The sequence below is a fragment of the Hemicordylus capensis genome, chromosome 5 (assembly GCF_027244095.1).
Source record: "Hemicordylus capensis ecotype Gifberg chromosome 5, rHemCap1.1.pri, whole genome shotgun sequence".
Lineage (NCBI taxonomy): Eukaryota > Metazoa > Chordata > Lepidosauria > Squamata > Cordylidae > Hemicordylus > Hemicordylus capensis.
In genome coordinates, this window is record NC_069661.1 from 154,360,827 (window position 1) to 154,387,814 (window position 26,988).

The following is a 26,988-nucleotide window of genomic DNA, read 5'->3' on the forward strand; positions in this document are numbered from 1 at the left end:
ATCCACTCCTACAGTTCCTCCATGTTGACGTCGGGCTTGCCCAACCTGGCTTGAAGATGTCTTGTATCTTTAATGACTGCATGGCAGGCAAATGTTGGCAGATGCTGCTTCTTACTTTGCTGCAAAGCAGTGACTTACTTTGACCCCATGTTATCTGCCAAACATTTCCTTGCCAAGTTGCTGCTGCAGTGACAGGAGCCTTCTTTGGGGCAGGATTTGGCAACGCTGAGTGGTTCTGAGCTAATTTCATGACATGAATTTTGTCTGCCTTTCATTTCCTTATGTGCAAGTTTTCTCCCATGGAGTCAAGACTGTTCTTAAGATATTGCTTGTTCCATCTTTCCCCCTCCCCTCTTTGTTTTTAGAATTAGAAGATGGTCAGAAACAAGCAATGGTCAGTGAGCGAACAGAAGCCTTTACTACTTCCCGGAATTTATTGGCCTCTGGAGCAGATGCTATCGAAAGGATTATGTCTTCTTACAAAGAGGTACTGGATGAACACATAATTTAAGAAAGCAAGGATAATACATCAAAACCTGTATATAGGAGACATTAAATATAACTGTATAGCCAGAGGTGCAATTCAGCTGGCGGGGGAGGGAGGGAGGGGCAGGCAAGATTCACAGCAAGGTTCAAAAGCCTATACTTGATATCCAAGATTAAAGAGAACAGTATATTTTAAGAGGTCTCATTGTGACTGCTTTTTAGATACCTCATTAGAAACCCATAGATATAGGTTTTCTGAAGAACCTAGATATAGATTTTCTGAGGAATAATCACATGTCTAAAATATGGCGGGGGGCAATTGTCACCCCCACTGTAGGGCTGCCATATGGAAAAGAGAGGTCTCCTGTACCTTTAAGAGATGCCCTGAAGAAGGAATTTCATCAGGTTCAGCTTGTCATGCAGGGGAAAGAAAAGCTGCACTTGCTGAAATTCCCTCTTCTGTGCAACTCTTCAAGGTACAAGAAACTTGCCTTTCTCGTATCATAGCTCTACCCCACTGTCCCTAAATAGTGCCTCGAGTCTGCATACTACTTGGACTTGGTAAAACCTTTTGGTGTTTCTGTTGAGAAAAGTATGAATAATTTGGTTGATTTTTACTCAGTGCAGGCCACATTTTAAGGTAAGTTTGATTCAAGGCTTAGAAGTCCAGATTCAGACTCCAGAGAAAGGTAACTGTGTAGCATTTCTCAAGTAGTTTTAAATTACTGCAAGCTCTTGCTTCAGTACTATGAAATATGTGTCCATGTTGTTTGCTCCTGATGAAAACAGTGCTGTGTAATACTATATGTACACGCATTAGTTTATCATTTTTTCCTTCTTTTTTAGATGTAGAAATACTTTAGCCTGCCAAACTTGAACCAACCAACAGATATGCTTGTGACATAATTATTTTTGAAGCCAGGCTGCTTGAGGAGAAAGACAGACTGAACCCTCACCTTAATTATAAATACCTATATTTTGAAGGCAATACAAACAGCCTCTTCCTACTCTGGTCTACCTGTCACATTAATGGGGACCTGTGTGTCTGGTTTTTAATAAATAACAGTTGTTGGTCATCTCAGTCCATATTGTCTCCCCCTTTATAAAATACTGTATAAACATTTTATATTAAAATTATATTGGCATTCTGTTGATCTGATTGTAAGCTGCCTTGGCAAGAAAGAATATTCAAGAAATGTTTTGAAATAAATAAGTCAAATAAAAAGAAATTCTCTGAAGGGGTGGTGAAATAGCTGAACTAATCCCATGGCAAAAATGTGCCTGCTTATTCATGTTGTACTATGGTTATTAATATGTTTTGTGATATAAACAGCATGTCTCTTTCCAGTCTTCTCAGCTGGCCCAGATGTTCTGGTCTATGTCCTTTCTGCCAGCAGATGGAGATGGAACACTGCAATTTTGGGGTGGTGTCATCACTTGTTGTTAGGGAATATCAGCTACCTTAGTTCATAAGCTTGGGTGTGACTTCCTTGTTCAACCTGTCTTCAAGCTCAGGGAGAAATGAAAGCTTGTGCCAGAAGCACAGAAATAGTTTCAGGTGCTATCCATAGGAGAGGTACCTCTGAAGAACCTGATGGGATATTGAGATCCTGAGTTTTCTGAGTGAACCTTATGGAAAGAAATACCTGTGCTCATGGATCCCCCCCCCCAGATTCAGATTACTTTATTTACAGTCAATGACCAAAAGAGAGATATACAATGGTAAATGACATAAAATAGCATAATATCCTTAAAATAATCATAGACATATATCTAAAAATGGCAATTTTAAAATATACTCATAACTTTGAGACTCTTATTTTAAAAACCACATAACAGTACTTAGCAACTATTCTAGAATTTCTGTGTGAACCTTATGGAAAGAAATACCTGTGCTCATGGATTCCCCCTGACCCCCCTCCCACACAAAGACCAGTTCAAGAAGTATAATCTTTCACCAGAGTAATTACCCAAATGAATGAATTTGCTAGAGTCTTAATTTTTTAGGGAGAGGGGTGGGGGGCAGGTGCATGCAGCTAGTTCTGGCTTTCATAAGAGTATGTTAGTGTGTGCACACACATGCATACATTCAGGCGAAACAGAGTTAAACTTTTGAAAGACATACACAACTGAGTGTAGGCAACCTAGAGGTCACAAAGGACTATTGATCCAAGCTCCAGCAAGGTGCCTGTTTCCCTCTGCAAAATAAGAGAACAACTTAAAAAAAGAAAGGAGGAGGCATCAGAGGCATGACCATATCTTAAAGTTGCTTATCCTGAAAGAACAGACATCAAACCCTGCTTTTCTGCAATGAATCAAACCTCCTGTTTGGAGACTGTTTTGATAGTGCCCTAGAATCTTTATATATTTCTAAGCAACACAAGGAAAGTGTTTAAGTTTTTGTGACAGACAAGCAGTAGAACTGCATTTATTTAGATTTTTTTTCCATATCCATATCCATTTTCCATAACCATTTGTTTTCCATATCCAACACCAGATAATAGTTGATCCCAATTTAATGTCACTGCATGCCTCTAAAACGGCATGCCATTGCATGGCATGATAAATTTTTATTTCTTGTTTACACAGTCAGACAGGTGTTATTGACTGGTTTGTTTTGTCCAGACATCGAGTCCTTCCCAAGGATGTGGGATGGCTGAATTTTATTGTCAATGTTGTTGCTGCTGTTACAGATATCGTCGCAGAATATAGGCTGTTCCCAGTAAAGCTGCTTTTTGTAATTGGCTGATGGAGATTTCTGTGGCCCCTATGGTGTTGAGGTGCTCTTCAAGGATTATTATTATGCTCTTCAAAGGTGCTCTTCAAGGATTATTATTATGCTTCAAGCATCATCATTATTATTATTATTACATTTACAGGTGAAACTTGGAAAATTAGAATATCGTGCAAAAGTCCATTAATTTCAGTAATGCAAATTAAAAGGTGAAACTGATATATGAGACAGACACATTACATGCAAAGCGAGATAAGTCAAGCCTTAATTTGTTTTAATTGTGATGATCATGGCGTACAGTTCATGAAAACCCCAAATCCACAATCCCAGAAAATTAGAATATTACATGGAACCAAGAAGACAAGGATTGTAGAATAGAACAATATCGGACCTCTGAAAAGTATACAGTGTACTGTGCTTGACTGGCCAGCAAACTCGCCTGACCTGACCCCATAGAGAATCTATGGGGCATTGCCAAGAGAAGGATGAGAGACATGAGACCAAACAATACAGAAGAGCTGAAGGCCGCTAATGAAGCATCCTGGTCTTCCATAACACCTCATCAGTGCCACAGGCTGATAGCATCCATGCCACGCCACATTGAGGCAGTAATTGCTGCAAAAGGGGCCCAAACCAAGTACTGAATACATATGCATGCTTATACTTTTCAGAGGTCCGATATTGTTCTGTTCTACAATCCTTGTCTTCTTGGTTCCATGTAATATTCTAATTTTCTGGGATTGTGGATTTGGTGTTTTCATGAGCTGTACGCCATGATCATCACAATTATAACAAATTAAGGCTTGACTTATCTCGCTTTGCATGTAATGCGTCTGTCTCATATATCAGTTTCACCTTTTAATTTGCATTACTGAAATTAATGGACTTTTGCACGATATTCTAATTTTCCGAGTTTCACCTGTATATCCCGCTCTTCCTCTGAGAAGCAGCACATATGTTGTTTGAGGTCATCTATGACAGTGTCATCCATTTTGAAAATAGCAACGTTTTCTGTGGATGTCTGGAATCATGTCTGTGCATTCAAACTAAACATGGTCTACAAAATACTTGCGGCCCTTTTATTTCCCCCCCATCAAGAACAGACTACAAGGCACGTACCAAGCCTTTGGTAAAATAAGACAAATTTAGTACTTGCTTCAGTACTTAGTTTTTGTTATATCCCCACAATAATGTGTTGTCCTACAGGTCACAGAGTTAGCAGGCTACACAGCCCGTGTGTACAACATGTTTTCAGTCTTTGATGAAGTGAAGAGAGGCATTTACAAAAGAACAGCTGTTTCTCAACAATGTGAAAGCAACAACAAGAAGAGAGAGAAAACAGAAAGACGTACTGATGGCCCATTAGAAATCAAAGGTAATTACAACTTTTACAAAATTATTCCTCTTTAATGCCTTTCAGTGCAACTTTTATCAAGCCGCTAGAACAGCTACGTAAACAAAAATGTCCTTTGCACACTTAGTCCATTCTCATTGCCTCATAGAAGAGGTCTGGATCCCTTCTTCTTCCAGCTATGCCTATTCCTCTCCCAACATCTTGCCAGCTACAATTCTGTGCACGATCACCTGGTCATAAACTGCACTGAGAACAGTGAGACTTACTACAGAATCGCACTGTACATTGGCCTTCAGCATCTGATAGAAGATAATCTATATGTTCAGATCAATCGCATGGTGCATATGATTGTGATATGACATACAATTAATCATATATGGCACATATCATTTCAAATTGCCAGAAATGTTACATGTACTATGTATGATTTATCATACATATGAGGTAGAAGATGACTATCTGAATGTTTTACTATATATAAACATCCCTAGCCATAGAACGTTTTAGTTCAGTTGTAGTTCAGCCTTTTCCCTGACATGATGATTTTCTTCATGAAGGAAAGTTTTGTTCGTTTCTAGATGTGGCAAAGCCTGCAACTTTCTACCCTCCACCTGTAGTCCAAAATCCTAGGAACTTCATTTGTAAATTGGGTGTTGATCCTCTGCTAATGGAGACAAATGTTGGAAGCATCATCAGTGTGCTTTGCCCTCCTCTTTTTTTCATGTAACTAGTTTCTGTGGGATATGCTGCTACTTGTCTCCAATTTCCCTTCCATTTAGACTTCACAGTGGTTCTTAATGATGTAGTTTATCCATGTGCCTACCAAGGTTTCTCTGCCTTTTGCTCATTTCCTGTCTAATGCCAAATGTTCCCTCCCCATTATTTACCTTCTCTTCAACATAGGAAGCTGCCATATACTGAGTCAGATAGGGATGTGCACAAAGCCAGTTTGCCTGGTTCGGTTTGAGTCTGAACCAGACCTGGACCGGGCATGTTCTGTTTTGTGACCCCAAACTAGGAGAACCCCAGCTCAGTTCATATTTGAGCCAGATTGGGGTTCTAAACGTGGGGAAATATATTTAAAACTTACTGCTGGGTCCAGCGACGCAAATGCCCAGGCGCATGACCCAGCCACACAAATGGCCAGGGTGCATGCCTGACAGCCTTCAAAATGGTCACCGCGACCATAGAGAGGGCCAAAATGGCCCATAGAAACCCAGGAGGGGGAACTTCCAGACACAACCCACACAAACACACCACAGCCATGGCCATACCCTCTGGAGGCCGCCAGGCCCAGCGGTAAGTTAAAAAAATGTTTCCCCACTTTTAGAACCCTGAACCAGCCCTGAGCTGGCCCAGGGGGTTCAACTTGACCTTGAGTTGAACCGGGCCCAGTCCAGCCCAAAGGTGAGCCCTCAAGCTGGCCCGATTCAATGGTAAACTGGTTCAAACTCGAGCTGGTTTGTACATTCCTAGAGTCAGACCATTGGTCCATCTAGCTCAGTATTGTCTGCATGGACAGGCAGCGTTTTCTCCAAGGTTTCAGGCAGGAGTCTCTCTCAGCCCTAACTTGGAGATGCCAGGGAGGGAACTTGGAACCTTCTGCATGCAAGCATGTGGATGCTCTTCCCAGAGTGGCCCCATCCCCTGAGGGGAATATCTTACAGTGCTCATATGTAGTCTCCCATTCAAATGCAAACCTGGGTGGACCCTGCTGAGCAAAGGGGACAATTCATGCTTGTTACCACAAGACCAGCTCTCCTCCCCACATTTTGACAAGTACTTTTTACTAGTACTATGCAAGCTGAAAGAACTGGAAGCCCACATTGGAATTTCCATCCCCCACCATGAAGGGGTAGCCGATTGCGGGGCAATTGCCTCATGTAGTACAGTGGTGGGATATGGGTTATTTAAATTCTTATTTGCTGTATTGTACTGATCCACTGTACTGCAACAGCACCGGTGCAGGGAAAGCTGGGTGGCTGCAGAGAATCTTGGGAGCGATGCAGGGGAGGCTGGGAAGGAGCATGGGATGGCCAGGAAGAAGTGCAGAGATGCCTGGGAGCTGTAGTTCCTCAGGATGGCTCCTCCCCTCCTATGGAAGAAGCTCTGGGAAGAACTACAATTCCCAGGCATCCCTGCACTTCTTCCCAAATGCCACACACTCATTCACAGCCCCCCTTCTCTGCAGCCTCGCAGCTTGCCCACATCATGTTCCCTGGTCTTGGAATTGCCCCGCAATTGGCTGCCTCCTCATGATGGGGGAGGGGGAATTCTGAATTCGGCTTCCGATTCTTATGACTTGCTCAGTCCTACTTCTTACCTCTTTGCTTTCAGCTGCTTTTCTGACCCCACTTATGTTACATCCCTCATTATGGAGAACCATCCACTTGGTTTTTTAAAAACTGATTGTATACGGAATCTTCAAACTTGAGTCCTGAAATGTTGCTGGACTATAAGTTCTATCATCCCCACCCACAATGCCCTTTGGTCATGATGGGAATTGTAGTCCAACAACATCCAGGGATCAGGAGTGACCAGAACAACTAGTTTGAGAGAGCAAAGAACATTATTAGGGAAGTGAGAATTTTGCTGTACATTAAATACTTATAGAGATTAAAGTGATAGTTTATTTGCCTTATTAATGAAGCCTGCTTGGAATTTTCAAACTTTTTCAGAAAAGGGACCAAATTTCTCTTAGAAAATGCTGCCTTCTTGGATTAGGCTAACTCTTCCAATCTGCTTTCCATGTTAGTTTGCTCTTCCTACGTAAGACAATGTAGCAGAAAAGACTGGTGTGTGGAGAGAGAAGTTGGTACTAGGCCAGCTGAAATGAAGATGACCATGCACACATGGTCTCACCCAGCTCATTTCCTGGCTAGGAAGGAGGCTGAGGAGTTGGCCTGGCTCCTGGGAATCTGGTTAAGTCTCTTACTTTACCCAGCTGAACTGGCTTCTCCTGCTTGTTCTGGAGTAGAGGGAGTAAATGAGGCACCTTTAAACAACAAAGGCCTTTTAAAATAACTGAAGCTTTAGGACAATACTGTGACTGTATACCTTATTAATGAAGCCTGCTTAATATTTTCAAACTTTGCTGTAACGTTCCAGTCTGGTGGATGAGGGAGTGGGGAAACCACTCCTCCCTGGAGTCGTCCTTGTTAGACGATCCCTAGCTTTTATTATTCCAAAGTAGTGCTGTTAATGTCTCTCAGTTTTCTCAGCATTTTAGGGTCTTGCCAAAGGAGATAGGACTTTTCTGACTCGGGGGAGTTGAACAAAATAATGTCTAGTTCTTACAGAGAGGTGCTGAAGAGGAAAAAGTGGGAGGAAATATTCTTTAATGTATACATGCTGTCAAATGCTTGCAGGTAATGCATTTTCCTGAGTTGTAATCATGTATTCTAAAGACGGAAAGGCCTGATTCAGATGCAGCACTATGCCATGGCTTAGTGCATAGCACTAAGCTCCCCTTTCACCTCTCCTCTGTTGCACATGAGAGAAAGAAAGTGAAAACTTCCCCTTCTGCTTTCACTTTAAGAACAAATCATGGCTCTCCATGATATACAAACATGGAGCTATGCTTTATTATGTCACTATATTTAGGACAAACCAGGATGTCAAACCATACTAGAGTCTTTGGAGTCACGCGCTATATAAATAAAATAAAAAATAAATACTCCCTTAGGCTTGTTCACATAACACTCATGTCTTAGTTCATGACTTAGTGTTATAACTGAATGGCACCGAAGTCTACCACTTGGAAGTTCTTTTCTGCTTTCCATAGAGGGAATCCTACACATACAGTATGTTTCTTTGAATGTGTGGATTTTGTCCCTCCATTGCAATGAAGTGAGGGATCTTTTGCCCGTGCAAGAGATGTGATTATGCTAGAATTCACAAACCGCTTGCTCTTTAGTTGTCCTGAAGTAGCACCACTGATTATACAGGAACTATTCCAGAGTCTGGTTTGAAGATTACAGGCTTTATATGTAGCATGTTGTCCATAAAGGAGAAAATGCCTACTTCAAATATTTCTAACTGCTTCTGAAGTTGTTGTTTTAACTTGTACCCTCACTTTTCTTTTAATACTCTTGAACAGAAGTCTGTAATAAGGATAGACTTATGATGTATAAGGTTCCACCATTTTATTTGTTCAGTCTGTCATTTTAGTGTCACTAAAAAGGAGTGGTGGAAAAGGGAGGGTATACCTAAAAATAGCTCGTCAAATAGCGGTTATAGTGTGGAAGTGTTGTTATAGTTGGTCCTTAGCACATATCTGGAATATTTAAAAATAAATATTAACTCTTTTTAATCTTTGGAGAAATGCTCACAGGTGTAATAATGAAGCAATCTGGCAAACAATCTAAACATTTATTTCTCTTAGGCGTACCCGTCGTGAATCCCATGTGTGGCAGCTCTCGCGAGAGTTCGCAAGCAGCTGCCGGACTAGCAACAGGTGCAGAGAGAGAAAATTGTGGCCTCCAGCAGGAGGGAAACTGTCCGCCAGCAGGCCGGCCGGCAGGGAGGGAAAGTGAGAGCCCGCCACTAGGCTGGCCAGGAAGGAGAACGTCTGCTGGCAGGCAGGGAGGGAAAGTGCCCACCGGCGGCTGGGAAGGAGAGTGCCCGCCAGCGGGCTGGCTTGGCCCTAGCCTGGCCGCTGGAGAAGGCGGCGGCAGGCCGACCTTGCCCGGCTGCCAGGACAAAGGAGTGGGAGTAGATGGCGGGCTGGCTTTCCGGCTGGTCCGCAAGCCATTAAGCCTGGGGTGGGGGAGAAGAGGAAGCGGGCTGGCCAGCTGGCCTGTCAGAAAGCATGGGAAGGGGAGCAAGAAGCGAACGGTGGGGGAGGGGGGAGTGGCCAGCCAGAAAGCCGAGCATGCCAGCATGTGGGGTGGGGAACTGAGGCAGTGGCTGGGCTGGCCGGAGGTGCAGATGCTCTGCACCCGGCCCAGCTAGTAGCTTTTATTTTGATTTGAATAAGTGCAAATCTTGGATTAAATCTCCTTTTGGCACAATGGTTCACTTCACAGAAAACAGCAGTGACATCCCTGTGTTAGCAATGAGTGAGCCATGCTCTCTTGTCCAACTGGCAAGAGCAAGGAGCTCTCCCAGATAGCAGTTTACCGTGAGCTTACTGTGAGGCTTTACTTCCAGTTTGAAGTTGCCCTAAAACACCGATGCAAAAAGTGGATTTAAACTCTGAATATAAATCGGGCTACACTCTGACATGCAATGAAAAATCTGAATTTGTGTGTGAAGTGCTCCCTGATAGCCCGCAGGAACTTCAGGGTAAATTTGGCCAATATGTGAATGCACACTTCCAATCTGCAAGAGATGTGAACTAAAAGCCAGTGTGGCAAACTCCCAGGAGTGTTCCTGTGTGACCCAGCACACTGCAGTATATGCCAGCTCAAGGCTCTTCCTTCAGGAAAGAATGTTCGTGTCCAACTTCTGGGACTTAAAAGAAACAGCCTCTAACACAATTTATACTCTTTAATACTAATGAAGATGAAGCCAAGAAGTATTTTTAAACTTAAAGACTCTGAGGTAAAGACTGAGTGAGATGGTTCACATGAATATCTGAACCCTGATAACCTCCAAGTTTGATTTCTGCTGTGTGCTCTATGTAGGGGCTGCCTCTATCTGTTGGGTTGTTATATGGAAAAGAGGACAGGTCTTCTACACCTTTAAGAGATGCACAGAAGAGTGTATCTGAGCAGTGGCAACTTGCATGCAGGGGAAAGAAAAGCTGTACCTGCTCAAGTTCCCTTTTGTGCATCTGTTAAAGGGACAGAAAGGGACCTGTTCTGGAAACTTCAGTTAGTTCAAAATGTACCAGTCAGATTGGTCTCTTGAATGACCTAGAGGGACTATATTATGCCTGTTCTTAAACAGTTGCATGAGCTGCTAATATGCTTCCTGGCCAAATCCAAAGTGTTAGTAATTACCTTTAAAGCCCCGAATGGCTTAGGTCCGGGTTATCTTAGAGAGTGACATCTTCTGTATGTCTCCATCGCACATTAAGGTCATCTGGAGAGGTCTGTCTCCAGCTGTCACTGTTGGCGATTCAGATTGGGCCTTCTCCATAGCTGCTACTAGGCTGTGGGATGCACTCCTCAGAGGAATCTGAGGCTCAGCAATATGCTTTCAAAAGAGCCCTTACTTTTAAAACCCTGTTTTTACATTGTTTTAGATGCTTTTAATTCTTTGTTTGTTAGTTTCTCTCTCTCTCTTTTCATTTATTGTAAACCACTATTTACAGTATTAAATAGTGCTATAATAAGAGCTATCAGATGGGGCAGTATAAAATATAAATAAATCATCATAATATAATATTTTATAAATAAATCATAATACCTACTGGATGGTAGCCATATAAGAGCTTACTGCATGACTGTATATAGTCACATGGAGAGCCTGTGGCCATTTTCTCCGGGTGCACACTGAGGCATCCATTACCATGCTTAGGGGTGTGGCCACCATTGGCCAAGGTGGGACCAATATCCCTAAGCTACCAGGATCAGGGAGGCTGCCATGGTGCCCCCTTGCTCCTCTCCCAGGCCACCCCCTTTTTCTCCTCCCACATCTAGCTGGCAAACTAAGTGCTCATTGGCTGGGAGCATGAGGCACAGCCCCTCTTCTTCCCAGTCAGTGTTTTGTTCAAGCTGGCTGGGTGCTTTTTCCCCTCTGCATTGCTGCAAGTGAGGCAGAGAAAGAAGTACAGGACCAGCGCAACGTAGTAAGCAAGGACCGCAGGGCAGTGGAGCACCGACATTGGGAGGGTGCATGTTGCTCCCATCTCCCCACTGCACTGTGGCTCCCTTCTGCAAGGGATCCCTGCTCTGGCTGCGGCAAGAGGAGCGAGCCCTGCTGGCAGCAGGCACGCCTATGCCTTGATATGTTGCCAGGGCACATGCATGCCTGTAGGGTCCCTTGCCACGGCTGGGGACGCACAAGAGGCAAAAGAACCTCTTGCGCCCCGTCACCAACTTCCTGCTGGCCAAAATGTTCACACCAAAAAGAGGAGGGCTGCTCCATGGCGGCAGCAGCCACAAATAATCCCTGTCTCCCTAGCAACAAGAAACTCTCACTCTCTCTCCCTCTGGCATGGGGTAGCAAAGAAGAGGAGGAAAGGGGGTGGAGATGGAGGAGGAGGTGGTGGTGGTGTAGGAGTTGCCTTCACCAAAGCAGGGGCTGGTACTGACCCTACAAAGCAACCATGAAGTAGTTGAGCTCCCTCCTCCTCCTCCTCTCTGAGGAGGCACTGCTGCTTGGGGACGTCCCAGGTGAGAGATACAAGGCAAGCTCCCAACCCTTCCATCAGTTGGTAGGAAATGCCCACCGTCTCTTGCCCCTCTGTGCCATGCTTGGTAAAGATTACATTGGAACACTCTAACTGTAAATGGTTCTGCGTGTCATTGAAGCTGTGAAATATAATCAGTACAACACTAACAAAATGGATTCCACCAGTGAAGCTCTTGGAAAGACAAGTGTGTTTGTTTGAATACACATGTTTGCATGGCTTTAAACTTCCATACATATAATTGGAATCTGTTTCATTAATATATATGAAAATCTCCATACAATATTGCGAAAACTGTCTTTCCTAGAGCCTTAGCAATATTTCTGGCTATGCCATTGTGCATAAAAATGCCAGATATTATATGCAGTAGTGTCAAATATCTTGAAAGACGAACCTTTTCTAAAGATGGCTTTCCTTAGTTGATTCCTTGCTTGTGGAAACTATATTGGGAGATTAATTTTATAACATGGATCTCAAATGAATATACCATTGCACAGGTTTTATTTGAAGTTGGTGTCAAAAACCTAAAAGTAAAAGTTAAAATAAGACAGGTTTGTGGTTATTTTGCTGTATGTATGAACAACATTGGTAGGAGATGAAGGTTGATGTGTGAATAGACCCTCCTAAGACAAAACTTTCTATCTGACTCCGTGTGTGTATGTGTGTTTCTTTCCCACGTGTGTATGATCTACTAACATGTGCATGGTTGTTTGTTTGTTTTTACTTATAGGAAGAGTGATAGATGTTGATCATGGAATTATCTGTGAAAATGTTCCTATTATTACCCCAAACGGAGATGTGGTGGCTTCCAGGCTAAACTTCAAAGTAAGATGATATGCAAGAATCTTCTGATTGTTGCCATCACAATTATCACGAAAACAGCACAGAGTTCATGTGCCTTATGTTAAATGCTTGGAGGAGCGTGTGGAGGGGAAGTTAAGAAAGGTAGGCATAGTGGCTCAGTGGTAGAGGCAGGTGTGTACAGTTCACCCTACTTTAGGAAACAGGCAGAGAGTGAGAATGATCTGGTTGTGTTCTAATGCCACTTCCAGATTAAAAATTGTAACTAGAATGTTCAAAGTACCTTTGGGCCACTCCCGTTTTATCTTGCCCTCCTACAGTAATGTTGTACAGCTGCAGCCAGATGTTAACATTTGCTTTTTGAAGTTGTTAAGAAATGCCGTTTCTAGTGTTAAGACACAATGAAGCCACAATTCAAGTTATTAACCCTCTTAGACCAACTTTCTAGATCATGTGTTTCCTTACTCGTATTTTGGTAATGTGTGTGGGGAACCATCAGAAAACAGTGAGACATATCTTTGAGTAATGCTGGGAGGTTCAGATGTGAGTGTGTGAGTGAGAGAGAGAGACAGAGACAGAGAGAGAGGCATTTCTGTAAAGCTTTTCAGACCTTCTCCAGAGTTCATGCGTCTTGTCCTTTGCCTTTTCAACATTACAGAATAAGAGGTTTGCCACCAAATTCTGCCTAGAACAGAATTCAAGGCAAAATCTGCATTATGCTAATACAAGCTTATATTGCAAAATGAGACAGATGTATCAAAATCTACATTGCCTTACTGAACATTCATTCAGGAAGTGATCTGTTGTTTACTGAGCAATTAGTAATGCGGCACCAATGAAACAAGAAGAAATTCAAAAAGCAGATTGATTTTCTTCAAAAGTTCTTTCACCTGAGTCAGCAAAGTGGTTTCCACGGTGGAATTCAACCTGGGGCTCTGCATATCCCTGACAAGAATTCACATCTTCTGCCATTAGGAGGCTCCGTTCTATCCCTGCTTCTCTTCCTAAGTGGGCCCAAGGGAGGTGATGTTTTAGACGTCTTTACTCTTGTAAAACAAGGAGTTTTGTTCTTTGACTATTAAAAGATGCTCCATTAATATTGGACACAATTGACATTGTAGCTAAGAGTGAAACTAGATAGTCTGAGACGTGAAGCTGCTGGTGCTCTGTATCTTTCCCCTTCTTTTTCTCTTAACTCTTGGAGAACATTCTCACAATCAGTGAGCACTTACCTCCCTGCAGACAATCCCTCTGTCTTTGCAGGGCGGGCAGATTGCCTGTGCATATGATGGCCAGCTGCACCTGGCAGCATGGAGGGTTGGGGGCTGGAAAGTGTCACCCCACCCCCTAAAACTCCCATAATGCACCACAGGAGTGCACGGTGCATTGTGGGGATTCCCCTGAAGCCAGGCAGGAGCCCTGCAGGCTCCCAGCCCCGGCTGAAAGCAACCGGGGCTGGCAAACGGGGCTAAGGGAGTGCTTGCTCTCTTAACCTCGTTTTGGAGGTGGGCTCTGGAGGTGGGTTTGCTGCTGGGAGCCGAGAAGCAGCCGGCAGTGCTCACGCGCAGTTCTCTCTTCCTTAGCTCAGTTTTGCCTGCACGTGCGAACAGCCTCTTAGCTTAACACAATGGGTTGAATCTATGCAAAGGAATTTTTCCATCCTTTCTTCCTGCTGTGCCCCCCTGCACCCTCTCAACAGTTTTTCCTGGAAATTGGGGGAGCCTCAGGAAGGGCATGGATTGGGAGACTGTAGAGGGAGGGGAAATTTGCTGAAAATTGGATGAAGGTGCCTTCTGGCTGCAGGACTCCATTTGAAGTCTCGCAACCAGCTGCTTGAAGGTGCCTCTGCAAAATTGACAGTTCCCTCCTCCCCCTGCAGCCCTCCATGTCCCATTCCACCTTCTGCTTGGTGGTCCCCTGAACCTCAGGAATGGCTTGTGGTGGGGTGCAGGGGACCAGTGTGGTATGGCGGAATGGGAATTTTTTCTTGCATTAGTTTCCTTCCTCTTGCACAAGGTCTAGATCCAGTTCATTCTGTTCACACTTTCCCCACCTTTAGCTCACATCATTGGTGCCAATGGCATGCACTGCTTAATGACATCATATCACTTAATGCAACCGCCGTTAACTCCTGGGCCTGCTGGCTGGCTACTGCTATTCCCACCCCTGCCCCATCACTGTCACTGTCCAGAAGCTCTCTGAACTCTTGCGAGAGCTGCCACACATGGGATTAGCGACAGGTACATTAAAGATAATTAAATATATAGAAGATAGATGAGGACTCTCACTAGCTAATGGTATATGTTGTGTGAGCTGGTGGGCTGGCTGTATGTATGTATTTAGGCACATTTCTGTACCATCCCATATGCAAATCTCTAGGTTCACAATCTAAAAAATTTAATTTCAAATTAAACTGTTTAATTGTGTTTATCTGATGAGATTGTGTTACATTTTCATTCCATGAAATCATTTTAACTGTTTTCATTCTGTTTTACATTTGTTGTGCTCCAAATTGTGTACACCACCTAGAGATGCACATATCAGGCAATATATAAATATGATTGGTAAATAAAAACACCAATTAAAACATTGACCCAAACAATTTGATAAAAACTCTGATGCTTTACACTTTAAAACTATAAACTAAAAGCCTGACTAAACAGGTGTGTTTTCAGATCCTTCTTTAAAACTTCCAGAGAAGGAGAAGCTCTAATTTTATTAAGAAGTGCATTCCAAAGTCTCAAGGCAACCCTAGAAAGGTCTCAGTTTTGAGTCGCCACTGACCAAGCTGGTGTCAACCGCAACTGGATCCCCCTGACTATCTTAATAGACAGTGGGGTTCATGAAGAAGAAGGTGCTCTCTTAAATATTTTGGACTTTGTATTTCTCCCGGGAAATTGATGGCAACCAGTGTAGTTCTTTTAAAATGGGTGTAATATGATCTCTTCAGGTAACCCTAGAGGCCAACCTGGTTGTTGGATTTTGTACCAGCTGCAGTTTCCGGACTATGTACAAAGGCAGCCCAACATAGAGCACATTGCAGCAGTCAGGTCTGGATGTTACCAGCATATGCATCGCTGTTTTAAGGTCGTTTATCTCCAGAAATGGTTGTAGCTGGCACACCAGCCAAAGCGATAGAAAGCCCTCCTGGCCACTGTCTCAGCCTGAGAAACCGGAGAGAGGGTTGTGTCCAGAAGTACTCCCAAATTATGTACCTGCTTTTTCTGGGGGAGTGTAACTGCATCCAGAACAGGCAGATCTAAGCCACTTGCTAAGTTCCAACCTTCTCCCACAATGAGTTTTCACATCCCTATTTTCATTGAGACCAAATATTCCCATATTTTTAAAAATGCAACTGTGTTGGATTCTGATGACGCACACAATTCCAAAATGCAAGCAATGGCCAGAGCTTTGCATACATGGAGCTCCTATTGTTGGCTATGATGGATGGAGCTCTACATTTTACACGGGCTGCTTAAGAACATAAGAATCTGCCATATACTGAGTCAGACCATTGGTCTATCTAGCTCAGTATTGTCTTCACAGACTGGCAGCGGCTTCTCCAAGGTTGCAGGCAGGAATCTTTCTCAGCCCTATCTTGGAGAAGCCAGGGAGGGAACTTGAAACCTTCTGCTCTTCCCAGAGTGGCTTCATCCCCCGAGGGGAATATCTTGCAGTGCTCACACATCAAGTCTCCCATTCATATGCAACCAGGGCAGACCCTGCTTAGCTATGGGGACAAGTCATGCTTGCTACCACAAGACCAGCTCTCCTCTCCAGCTCTGCTTTTCCTTTCTATAGCCAAAAATGGAGCATACAAGACTGGAGTGAGGCAGTATACATTTTTTGATATACACAACAAATTACCATTCACAACTTCTTTGTTGTATGCTAGGATATAGGATTCCTCCACACCAATATCTTCCATTCTTGTGATTTAATTTTCATGAGGCCTTCTAAGGTTTCAAGTAGGGAGTAGGAATGTACAGCTAATCAGATCCACTGTTAATCAGGCCACTATTTAGGATACAGCATGTAAATGCGGCACTGTGACATTATCTTGTCATTACTGGGATCTTGCTCTGCTATAGGTATTTCAATGCACATGTTTAGTTGCAGGATGTCAGTGAATCAGAATCCTAAAGTGATTTCATCTGGGGGTATAGTGTACTATGTTAGAATTTGCTAATTGGTTAACATAATTGTCTTCAGAAAGGTAAAAGCCGTTTTCCTTATTTTCATTGTTGTAGGTCGAGGAAGGAATGCATCTTCTAATCACTGGTCCCAATGGTTGTGGCAAGAGTTCTCTCTTCAGAATTCTAAGTGGCTTGTGGCCAGTCTATGAAGGAGTTCTTTTCAAGCCACCTCCTCAACATATGTTCTACATTCCACAAAGGTTTGTGATTTCTTTAATCTGGAATCATATTTAGCTGTTACATACACCACCAGGATTATTTTTTATTCTAAACATATGGAACATAGTTTTATGACAGTGAAGCAATCTAATAGTTTCATATCCTAGAAAAAAGAGTGTCAACTGAGTTTCAAGGTTCTGAAAAGAGGGTTTCAAGTGTCTCGGTTATGAGATGCTGCTGCCTGAGGATAGAAATTCATCTAATAATTTTCATGTTCACTCACAGACATAGCTGGCAATTGAGAAGACTATGAAAGCACAAGGTACGCTTTTTCAGCTATGGGAAAAAGCCCTTCTCAGTCAGCAGATGTACTCCCAAGCAAGGGGACCCCCCACCTTCCCATTAAATTCTTTGGGTTTCCCTACCCTGGAGGGCATATGTTGTTCTGATCCCTCCTCTCCAGGAAAGACTAACTAACTGAGCAAGCAAGCCCCACCACTCTTATAGCAACAGTATATTTCTCTTTTCTGTTCTGTTGCTGGTCATTGACCATAATAAAGATCTGACTGACTGATTTATAGCAAAACAGATTGCTTGGAGGTGATTAGAAGGTGGCAATGCTACTTACCATCATAAAATGTAAAGTGGTTATCAGGAGTTACCATCATAAAATGTAAAAGAGTTACCAGGGCAGTCCTCCAAAGGGGAATATTGGCTTTAGAGATTAGCTGTTATTTTCTCTCCAAGGCACTGTGATCATCACTCAAACATTCTAGGAGTCTACTAATTGGAACCAGGGCTTAGAGTTGTAGCAATCCCAGACAGTAAATCTTAGATCACAGATTATTTTTCCTAAAATACTTTGCAAGATCTCCAAGGTGATATTTATAATTCCCCTTTGTCTGAATGTGAAGTTTTTGAATGAGGGAGAATTTGGTCAAAGTTAAGGCTCAAATCTTAATACATTCTAAGATGTGTGTAAAAACACTGATGAGGTTTTTAATAACTTTATAAAGCAACCAACAACGGATAGGTTCTCTTGACATCTTCAGTTCATTGATAGAGTTTGTGATACAGTGCATACTACAAAGTTGCAGTACTTTATACAAAACCTTGCTTCTGTTTTGCAAGTGCATGGAGTTCCCTGACCTCCTTAAGGATCCCATCCAGTAATGGGATGCCTAGATGTTCAGTTCTGTGTCACACATAATTTAGAATAATTATGTGTGTGTGTGTTTCACTGGCCTGGTTCACACACTCATTTGAATCTAGGTTTAACATGGGTTACCAATGTTAGTGTGATTATGTGAACCCACACCAAGGTGTTATATGACCTAAGATGAATCTGAGATTCCTGTCTTGACATATGTTCACACAGTCATGCTAATGTCAGTAACCAGCATTAAACCTAGATTTGAATGATTATATGATCCAGGCCACTGTGAATTGGGCCAGCATGAAATGGACATGAACATGTTTATTCCTTAAATAACAGTTGTTTACATACAGAGACAAACATCTATAATTGCTTGTATATATTTTTAAAAGTCAGCAGCAGCAACCCTTTCACCTATGACCTTTCTAGTGATGAAGTATCATTGCAGAAATCAGAGTTGCACAGAGTGAAAATAGATTTGCCTGTTGCCGATCTAAGAGGAGAGGTCAAGAAATTAATTACATACAGCGCAGCACTATGTGTGTTTACTTGGAAGTATGTCTTGCTATGGTCAATGGGGCTTACCCCCAGATACATGTGCATATGTTTGCAACCTTAGTTTGTAAAGATTTCAGGACTGGTTTGGTGAAGTGCACGAATCGTGATTCTTGCACAGATTCAAAGCTGAGCCGGGGCACCTTTAAAAATGAGGAGAGCAGGTCCATACCTGCTCCTCCGTTGCTTGCCTCAGCTTCCTGCTGTGGTGCTCCCCCCCCCCCACACCACACACATACTATAGATGTGCATGAACAGTGGGTAGAGGAACAGGTAGCGGGATCTTTTAAAAAGAGAGAAAAAGAGAGCTGGACCTTATCTGCTCTCCATCGCTGCATGCAGGTTCTTGCAGCGGCAGTGCTTATCCCAAGAACCCGTACATGGCACCAGCATGCACATGGTGTCTGCACATGTGTGCCAGCATTGTGCAGGGGTTCTTGGGACAAGCATAGTTGCAGCAGGAAGCTGCATGTAGTGACAGAGAGTAGATAAGGCCCTGCTCTCCTTTTTAAAAAAGATCTTCCTCCTCGCTCCCTCCCCATGGTGCCGAACATCTCATGTGGCTCCAGCACAATGACAGCACACACATGGCTGCCATACATACGTGGAGGTCACTGGCCTGCGCCAGTGGCCTCCACGTATGCATGGAGGCCATGTGCGTGCTGCCATTGCATTGGAGCCACATGAGGTATTTGGCACTATGGGGAGGGAGCTGGTGGGTGCTGCCTCCGCAGGAAGCTGCAGTGAGTAGCAGAGGAGCAGGTAATGACTTGCTCTCCTCTCTCCAAATCCGTGCATGAATCGTGATTTGTGCACATCCCTAATTTGGTGTTACCCAGAGCACTATTTGGGAAATTTTTGTATATTTTTAATATTGCCTGTGCCTTACCCTGTTCAGACAAGAAGTGTGTGTTTATTGGGTTTGGGATCAGGCCCACTGGCCCCACCCCATCCATACATGTTTGTCATAACTTAATAATAGCCTCCTTAAGACAAGGAGGCATCTTGCCCTCCCTCAGAGAAGCATTTATGATATTTACCAAACCCTCTCTCATAATATGGTTGCCAGGTGAAATAAGCCAAGTTGGGCAAGAGTCAAGAGAGCAGGTGGTGGGGTGTATAGTCCGAAGCAGTTTGTCCACATCTTCAGAAGTAACAAACTGAAAATGATCCAATTAAATCCTACAAGAGGGGTTGCTGGGCACCTCTATGATAGACTCTGCAGTAACTGGAGTCTAGTTCAGCAAAAAAGTCTATATGCAAAAAAGTTGTTAAACACATCACAGCGAGTGACAGATGGTTCCAAGTTCAAATTCAAGGTGGAGGGGGCATGAACTAGGCCCATCACAACCCTAGACAACTCAGCTGGATGTAAGTTTGCAGAAGCAATGCGGGCAGAGAAGAACCGCTTCTTTGCCGTCCGCACTGCCAGAGCATAGGTCCTCAAATGAACTTTGTGTTGCAATCTTTTGGATTCACACTGAGTCTTCCTCCACTTGCACTCTAGTCATCTACCTTGCCGCTTTGAGTCCCACAGTTCATCCGAATACCACGGGGCTGACTTTAAAGCAGGTCTGAGAGGATGCTTAGAAGTGGTTGTGTCTACCACTCTAGTAAGTTTGTTATTTCATATTTGCACGAGAGCATGACAGAATCACTAGCAGAGCCAGCTTAAAACCCTTCCAAGACTCCTTGGAATCCTATTGGATCCAGTAACCTTCTTGGGTGGACCAACCTAATGGGTCCTTCAACACCCCTATAGAGGTAGGTTGTGGCTGCAAGTCTTACCTTAACCAGATGGAGATCTGTCCATGACAGTGAAGAGCTAACAGTGGGACCCATGGGACACCACCCTGATCAGAGCAAAAGACCAAATCAAATGTGTGACCTGCATCATGCGTCAGTCCAGAGACCACTTGGGATAGGCCCATAGTCGTTATGGCAGCTATGAAGTCCTGAGTCACTCCTGACAACCCGGTCCTGAAATGGACGTTGAAGTCCCCCACCAACAACAACCTGGTCCACTCCAATGCCAACTCAGGAACCAGGTCCGTCAGCTCAGTGAGGGACTCTGTTGGACAACGGGGTGATTGGTATACCAACAGAAGTCCCAATCTATCCTTGGTCCCTAGACTTAGGAACACACATTCAATATAGGCCAACTCCCTGACAGAGATCTTGGTAAGGGAAATAGTATTCTTATAGACCACAGCCACCCCACATCCTCTCACATGCTCCACCACGAAGTAACCCATTGTGAGGAGCTGGGACCAAACCGGGACACTAGCCTCTCCTGACCAAGTCTCTGTAATGCACACCAGGTTGGCATCTTCATCCAAGATCAAATCATGGATGATCTCAGACTTACTTTGGACCAACCTGGCATTACAAAGCAATAAGGTGAGCTTCTGTGGGTTGTAGGCACTGTTCTCTAAGGTCAAAGAGATAGTAGGCCTGATTGAGGGGGAAACCACGATTATACTAAATTCCCTTCACCTATCATGACCTGCTTATCTGTCAGCACCAAATCTTGGTCGATTCCCCACCACCACTGAAATATCTGACTCCCTGACAGAGGGAGTGTGACTCTGCTGATCCTTTTGGGTCTCTCGGTGGCTTTCGATACCATTGACCATGGTATCCTGCTGGGTCGCTTGAAGGAGGTGGGATTGGGTGGGACTGTTTTCCAGTGGTTCCGTTCCTACCTCTGGCAGATTCCAGATGGTGTCACTTGGAGACTGTTGCGCTGAAAAGCGAGAGCTAAAGAGTGGGGGTTCCACAAGGCTCCATACTGTCTCCAGTACTTTTTAACAGCTACATGAAACTGCTGGGAGAGATCGTTGGGAAGTTTGGTCTGGGTTGCTATCAATATGCTGATGACACCCATTTATCAGGAAATGGTTTGACTCCCCCGCCCAATGCCTGCTTGGAGGTGATACTGGGCTGAATGAGGGATAACAGGCTGAAGCTGAATCCAAACAAGACGGAAGTACTGTCTGTAGGGGGTCAGGATCTGAGAGATGGTTTAGATCTGTCTGTTCTGGATGGGGTTACATCCCCCCTGAAAGATCAGATTCATAGTCTGGAAGTGCTCCTGGATCCCAAACTCTCCTTGGTTTCTCAGGTTGAGGCTGTGGCCAGGAGTGTTTTTTTTACCATCTTCAACGGATATGCCAGATTCGTCCATTTCTGGAGACAAAGTACTGATTATTACCTATAAAGCCCTTATTGGCTTAGGCCCAGGGTACTTAAGAGAGTGCCTTCTCTGTCGTGAACCCTGTCGCCTCTTAAGATCATCTGGAGAGGTCCGGTTATGGTTGCCGTTGCCAACCCATTTGGCAACTCAGGACTGGACCTTCTCTGTGCCTGCCCCAGGGCTTTGGAATGTGCTCCCTGCTGAAATACGAGCATCTCCGTCTCTGTTTGTTTTTAGGAGGACCATGTAGACATACCTATTTCCCCACACTTTTAACTAAAACCAAATTTTTAAATTTCAATGTGTTTTTATCTATTATGTTTTTCTTTTTATGAATTTTAAATGTTTTATATTTATATTATATTATGTTTTAATACTGTACACTGCCTAGAGATTTCTATATTAGGCGGTATATAAATTCAATAACTTTTGAACAGAGCCTGTGTACATACAAATACAGTATATACCCATCTGCTCTGTACACACCACTTGTGAAACCTAGAGATGATGATAAATATACATTGTAGGCAGTGGGTACGATCCTGACCTTTATACCTTGTCTGAAAACCAGAAATAATATTCTAGCTTGAGTCATGGATACAAATGTTTCTGAGGTTATCTTCTTCACATGAATCCAGTGGCTTGTGAAAAGCAGAACACTATATTCACATTGCTATCTCATAGGAAGCTGCCATATACTGAGTCAGACCATTGGTCTATCTAGCTCAGTATTATTTACATAGACTGGCAGTGGCTTCTCCAAGGTTGCAGGCAGGAATCTCTCTCAGCCCTATCTTGGAGATGCCAGGAAGGGAACTTGAAACCTCCTGCTCTTCCCAGAGCAGCTCCATCCCCTGAGGGAATATCTTACGGTGCTCACATGTAGTCTCCCATTCAAATGCAACCAGGGCAGACCCTGCTTAGCGAGCTGTCAAGCCATGCTTGGTACCACAAGACCAGGTCTCCTCTCCTCAGCCATCTTTTCTGTGCAGCAGCCACATCTTAGAGTGGCTTACACAATACATTATTCTCCCTTTAAAATTTTAGTTGGGAAAGATTAGGTTGTCATAATCCAATCCTCAGATTCTCCCAGGAATTGTGAGCCTGTGGTGGTCTGAAGATTATAATCGCACATTAAGTGCATGAGGATGGCCAGCCTTGGGATTTCCTGGGATGAGCAAGATTGATCCTTGAACAGTTGACCCTGCTCAGACTCCAGACAGTTAGTAAGGGAAAACAATACCAGATGTATAGAGCTTGTACCGCAGAGATGCAGCTGCGGTTCTTTTGCCTTGGTGTGAGGCAGCTTTCAATTCAGAACCAGATGTCCAGGCCATTTGTCTGCTCTAGTCTTTTTCTTGTCTCTCTGGTTTTACCATCTGAGTCCTATATAGAAAGCCTCAAGAAGGGTAAGCATGTTGCAGCAGCTGCTTGAGATTCCATAGGGCTGACTTTTCTTTTCTTTTTTAATATGGATTGACAGCATGCTCCCTGCTGTGTCCTCTCTGCTGGACTTGAGTCTCTGATGCAGACAATTTCTGAACAGAGCTTTAAGGATGCTTTGCTTACACAGAGAGACAAAATAATGTTCATTACATCATGAAGAGCTCTTTGTGATTTAATTGATCAGTTAGCCTACAGTTTCTTGGCTGTTTTCGTTCCACATTAAGGACTCCCTTTGCCCCTTCTGCAGCTCTGTGTTATTGTGTAATATTTCTGCCTGTGACGGCAGCTTCTAATTATACGTCCTGATAGGGAAGCTCTACACTCCATGCCCTGTAAACTATGTTAGCAGGTGTAAGCTAATTATGCTTAGGCTTGGTAAATGATCTCCTTGAAATATTTAACAGACTGTCTTGGATACTGGAGAGGAAAGCTTATTGTGGGTTATTTTAGGCTCAGATTAATTATTTATATCTTGAGAGAGTTGTGGAAACTGCAGTTTGCCCTAAAACGCTCTTGAACTAGTTTCAGCAGAAAGAGAGAGGATAAAAAGGTAATTGTTGTGGTGTTGTTTTTAAATATCCCATGGGTCATAACTTGCAGTAGTGCCACATGTTATGATAGATGGGTCAAATGTCTCTAGCAGAATTTAACTTCCAATTAGGGCACACCTACAGAACAAACTTGTATTGATTTAGCATTAATATAACGGTTATGGCTTATCCCAAATGGCCTTGGAACTGTAATTTGGTGAGGGTGCTGACAGTTCTTTGATTGTGACTCCTAGCCCTCATCCTCAGAGACTAAAGTTCCCAGGGTTCCCTGGAGACAGGAAATGACTGTTTAAATCACATTGGATTTTATGATATAGATACATCCTTAGCATTTTATTTTAATCTGTAAAGGTCTTCTGCTGTGTCGTGCAGCTATGATCAATGTACTAGCCTTGTAGATCACAACAACAGTTCATTAAATCATTGCTTTATTTTACAATAGCTATAAGCTAGAATTATGGAAAACAAAATTAGTCCAGTTGGTCTGCCCAAGCTCTGTTAGAGTATTTTTGCAACAATTTCCCTGAGGAACAGAACTGGATCAACTCTGTGACCTTCTGAAATGTTTTCACTGTCAGATTGTTTCTCCCTGTTTTGATTAATTTTTAAAATCATATTTTCAAATGGTCTAGTTCCATGTTTATAGATTATTTATATTGCACTATTAATGTGTTTTAAAATCCTTGTACTACCTTTGGAACCCACCATAATTATTCCCAGTCTACAAAAAGAGTCTATATAATTATTCCTAGTCTACAAAGAGAGGCTAAAAAATACAGTGTTTTAGCCTGTTTACCTAATGAGTTCATGGCTGAGTTTAAATTTAGATTTACCAGGGCCAGGAACAGTATTTTATCTACCGGGACATACTGGCTGGCCCTGTTCAAGCGGATTCATTTCACTTTGCCATAGGTAGTCTTACAAGGAGATAAGTATAGCATATAATTGATTCACATAACTAGGTGTTTGAAAAAGCTGAGCTAGGCCACTTTTGGGGGGGGAAACCAGTGACTTGCTCTTTCGACTGTGGCAGAAATAGTAGGATGGGTAAGTTCCCCATAGTTCACCGTGTGTTAATTTTGTAGTGGTCCAATCTGCCCTCCCGCCAACCCCCCCCCCAGGAAGAAATAGATTATAATTATTACTTTTCAACAAAAATTGTTCGGAAGCAAATGACATAGCAGAATGGCACACTGGGAGGGATACTGTGTTGGGCTGAATAGGGACAGTTGCTCTTGCCTGCAGGGGCGTAACTACCATTAGGCAAGGGGAGGCAGCTGCCTGGGGGCCCCCACGCCTCAAGGGGCCCCCCAGAGGCAAGTCACATGACGTGTGTGTGTGTGTGTGTGTGTGTGTGTGTGTGTGGGCGAGGGGCCCATTTTAAAATTTTGTCTCTGGGCCCACTCCAGCCTTGTTATGTCCCTGCTTCCCTGGCTTAAATACAAGAGCCATCAATTTAAAATATGCCATTCCCAGTTAGCAGGGGAACTATATATGGGCTTGGAAAAATCCACCTCCTTCTCACCAGTCCTTCAGAATCCCAGTCCACTGCTCTCCCTGCAGCAGTGAGTGAGAAGGGAGAGTTCCTTCTTTTCTTCATATTAGGGATGTGCATTAAATGGTTTTTGTGATTTGATTTGAACTTGAATCTGCTGCCCTTGAATCAGGGTAGCTTCGATTTGAATTCAAATCAATTCGAATTTGATTTTTACAGGCTAGGGGGCAGCAAGTGGGTTGAGTGGCAGGGCACCATGGATGCTGCCTACCACCCAAAATGCAAAGCGATTGGACACACGGTTGATTTTTTAAAGGGATTTTTTTAGTTTTAAGTGACTTTGTATTTTTCTGCCATAGGGAATAATGGGGATTCAAAGCAGCCCTGTTATTTCCCATGGATAGCGCCTAGATGCTCAAAAGTGGGTTGTGAGTAGAGTGCCATGGGTGTCAGCTACCACACAGCCCACAAGGCAGTGGGGCACCCTGGTGATTTTTAATGTATTTTAGAATCTCTGGTGTTAACTAACTTTTTCTCATAATGAATCCCTAAGAAGAAGCAATGTAACATCTGAGAATCTAATGTGTCTAGACTCTCGGATGTTACCTTACTACTACCCCATTCTATGGGAGGCTACTTAGGCGGGTTTGCGGTCATGGTGCTCCTGGGATCAGCCCGATCCTGGTGGTTCACACAAGTGTGCAAAACTGGGCTGGGCTCCCTTAACCAGTTTTGCACGTGTGTGTGACTAGCCTCACTGTCTGAAGAGAGTCTCAAGATTCGGAAGCTTGCCTCTCCTTTTGAAGAAGGCTTTTTCAAGATTGATTTCGGGGCTCAAGCTGAGAGGACATTGCTAACATCTATAGAAAATAGAAAACAAAATTACAGCTGTGCATTTGATACTCTCTCATGCACTTTCATTAGCTTCTAGCCTAGAACTGATGTGTGAAATCTCCTTGTAAGAATATAACTTTCAGAATACGATTTGAAAGCATGTTTTCTGTTATTCCAGCATTAACATTTCTTAAAGGACATTATGACATCACTCGTTAAACACCACACATTTACCCTGTGAGTAAAAGGATGAGTAACAGTCACATTCACAATAATATAAATCATTGGATGTTTTAACCAGTTTTAGAACCATTGTACAACCAAACCAAGCTGAGCCACTCTCTGATTACAGTATTTTGTCATTTCACATGCTAGTCCCTGTCTCCACTATGAGTTGTCAGTGTTGCTTGCTATGTCACATGAGACACTTAGGTGACAGAAATGTCTCGTGTAGTATTTATGTATTTATTGTTAAATCTATATACTGCCTTTCATTATAACAATCTCAAGGCAGTTCACATAGAAAAATTAAAACTATAAAAATTTCAATTAAAATATTAAGCTAAAAATATAAAAACATAGATTTGACTAAAAAGATTTAAATTACAAAGACAATATAATCATACAAAATACAAAGCAACATCAGAAGAGACCATCATGTAAAAGCCTGAGTAAAAAGCCACAATTTAACACACTTTCTAAAAACTGTGATGGAGACTGAGGAG

At 43.2% G+C, this 26,988-nt stretch overlaps 1 protein-coding gene across 6 annotated transcripts in view; it reads left to right on the plus strand.

Annotated features, from left to right (window-relative positions):
* ABCD2 (ATP binding cassette subfamily D member 2) overlaps positions 1–26,988 on the plus strand; it is a 70,280-nt gene that overhangs the window by 25,675 nt on the left and 17,617 nt on the right. For 3 of the 6 annotated variants that reach the window (XM_053253613.1, XM_053253612.1, XM_053253614.1), the window contains 4 exons: positions 366–487; positions 4,427–4,595; positions 12,605–12,699; positions 16,926–17,071. In XM_053253613.1, the coding sequence (XP_053109588.1) occupies positions 366–487; positions 4,427–4,595; positions 12,605–12,699; positions 16,926–17,071 (532 nt within the window). Of the gene's footprint in view, positions 1–365; positions 488–902; positions 1,127–4,426; positions 4,596–12,604; positions 12,700–16,925; positions 17,072–26,988 lie in introns of those variants that run through there. The other 3 variants (XM_053253616.1, XM_053253617.1, XM_053253615.1) reach the window with 3 other exon arrangements.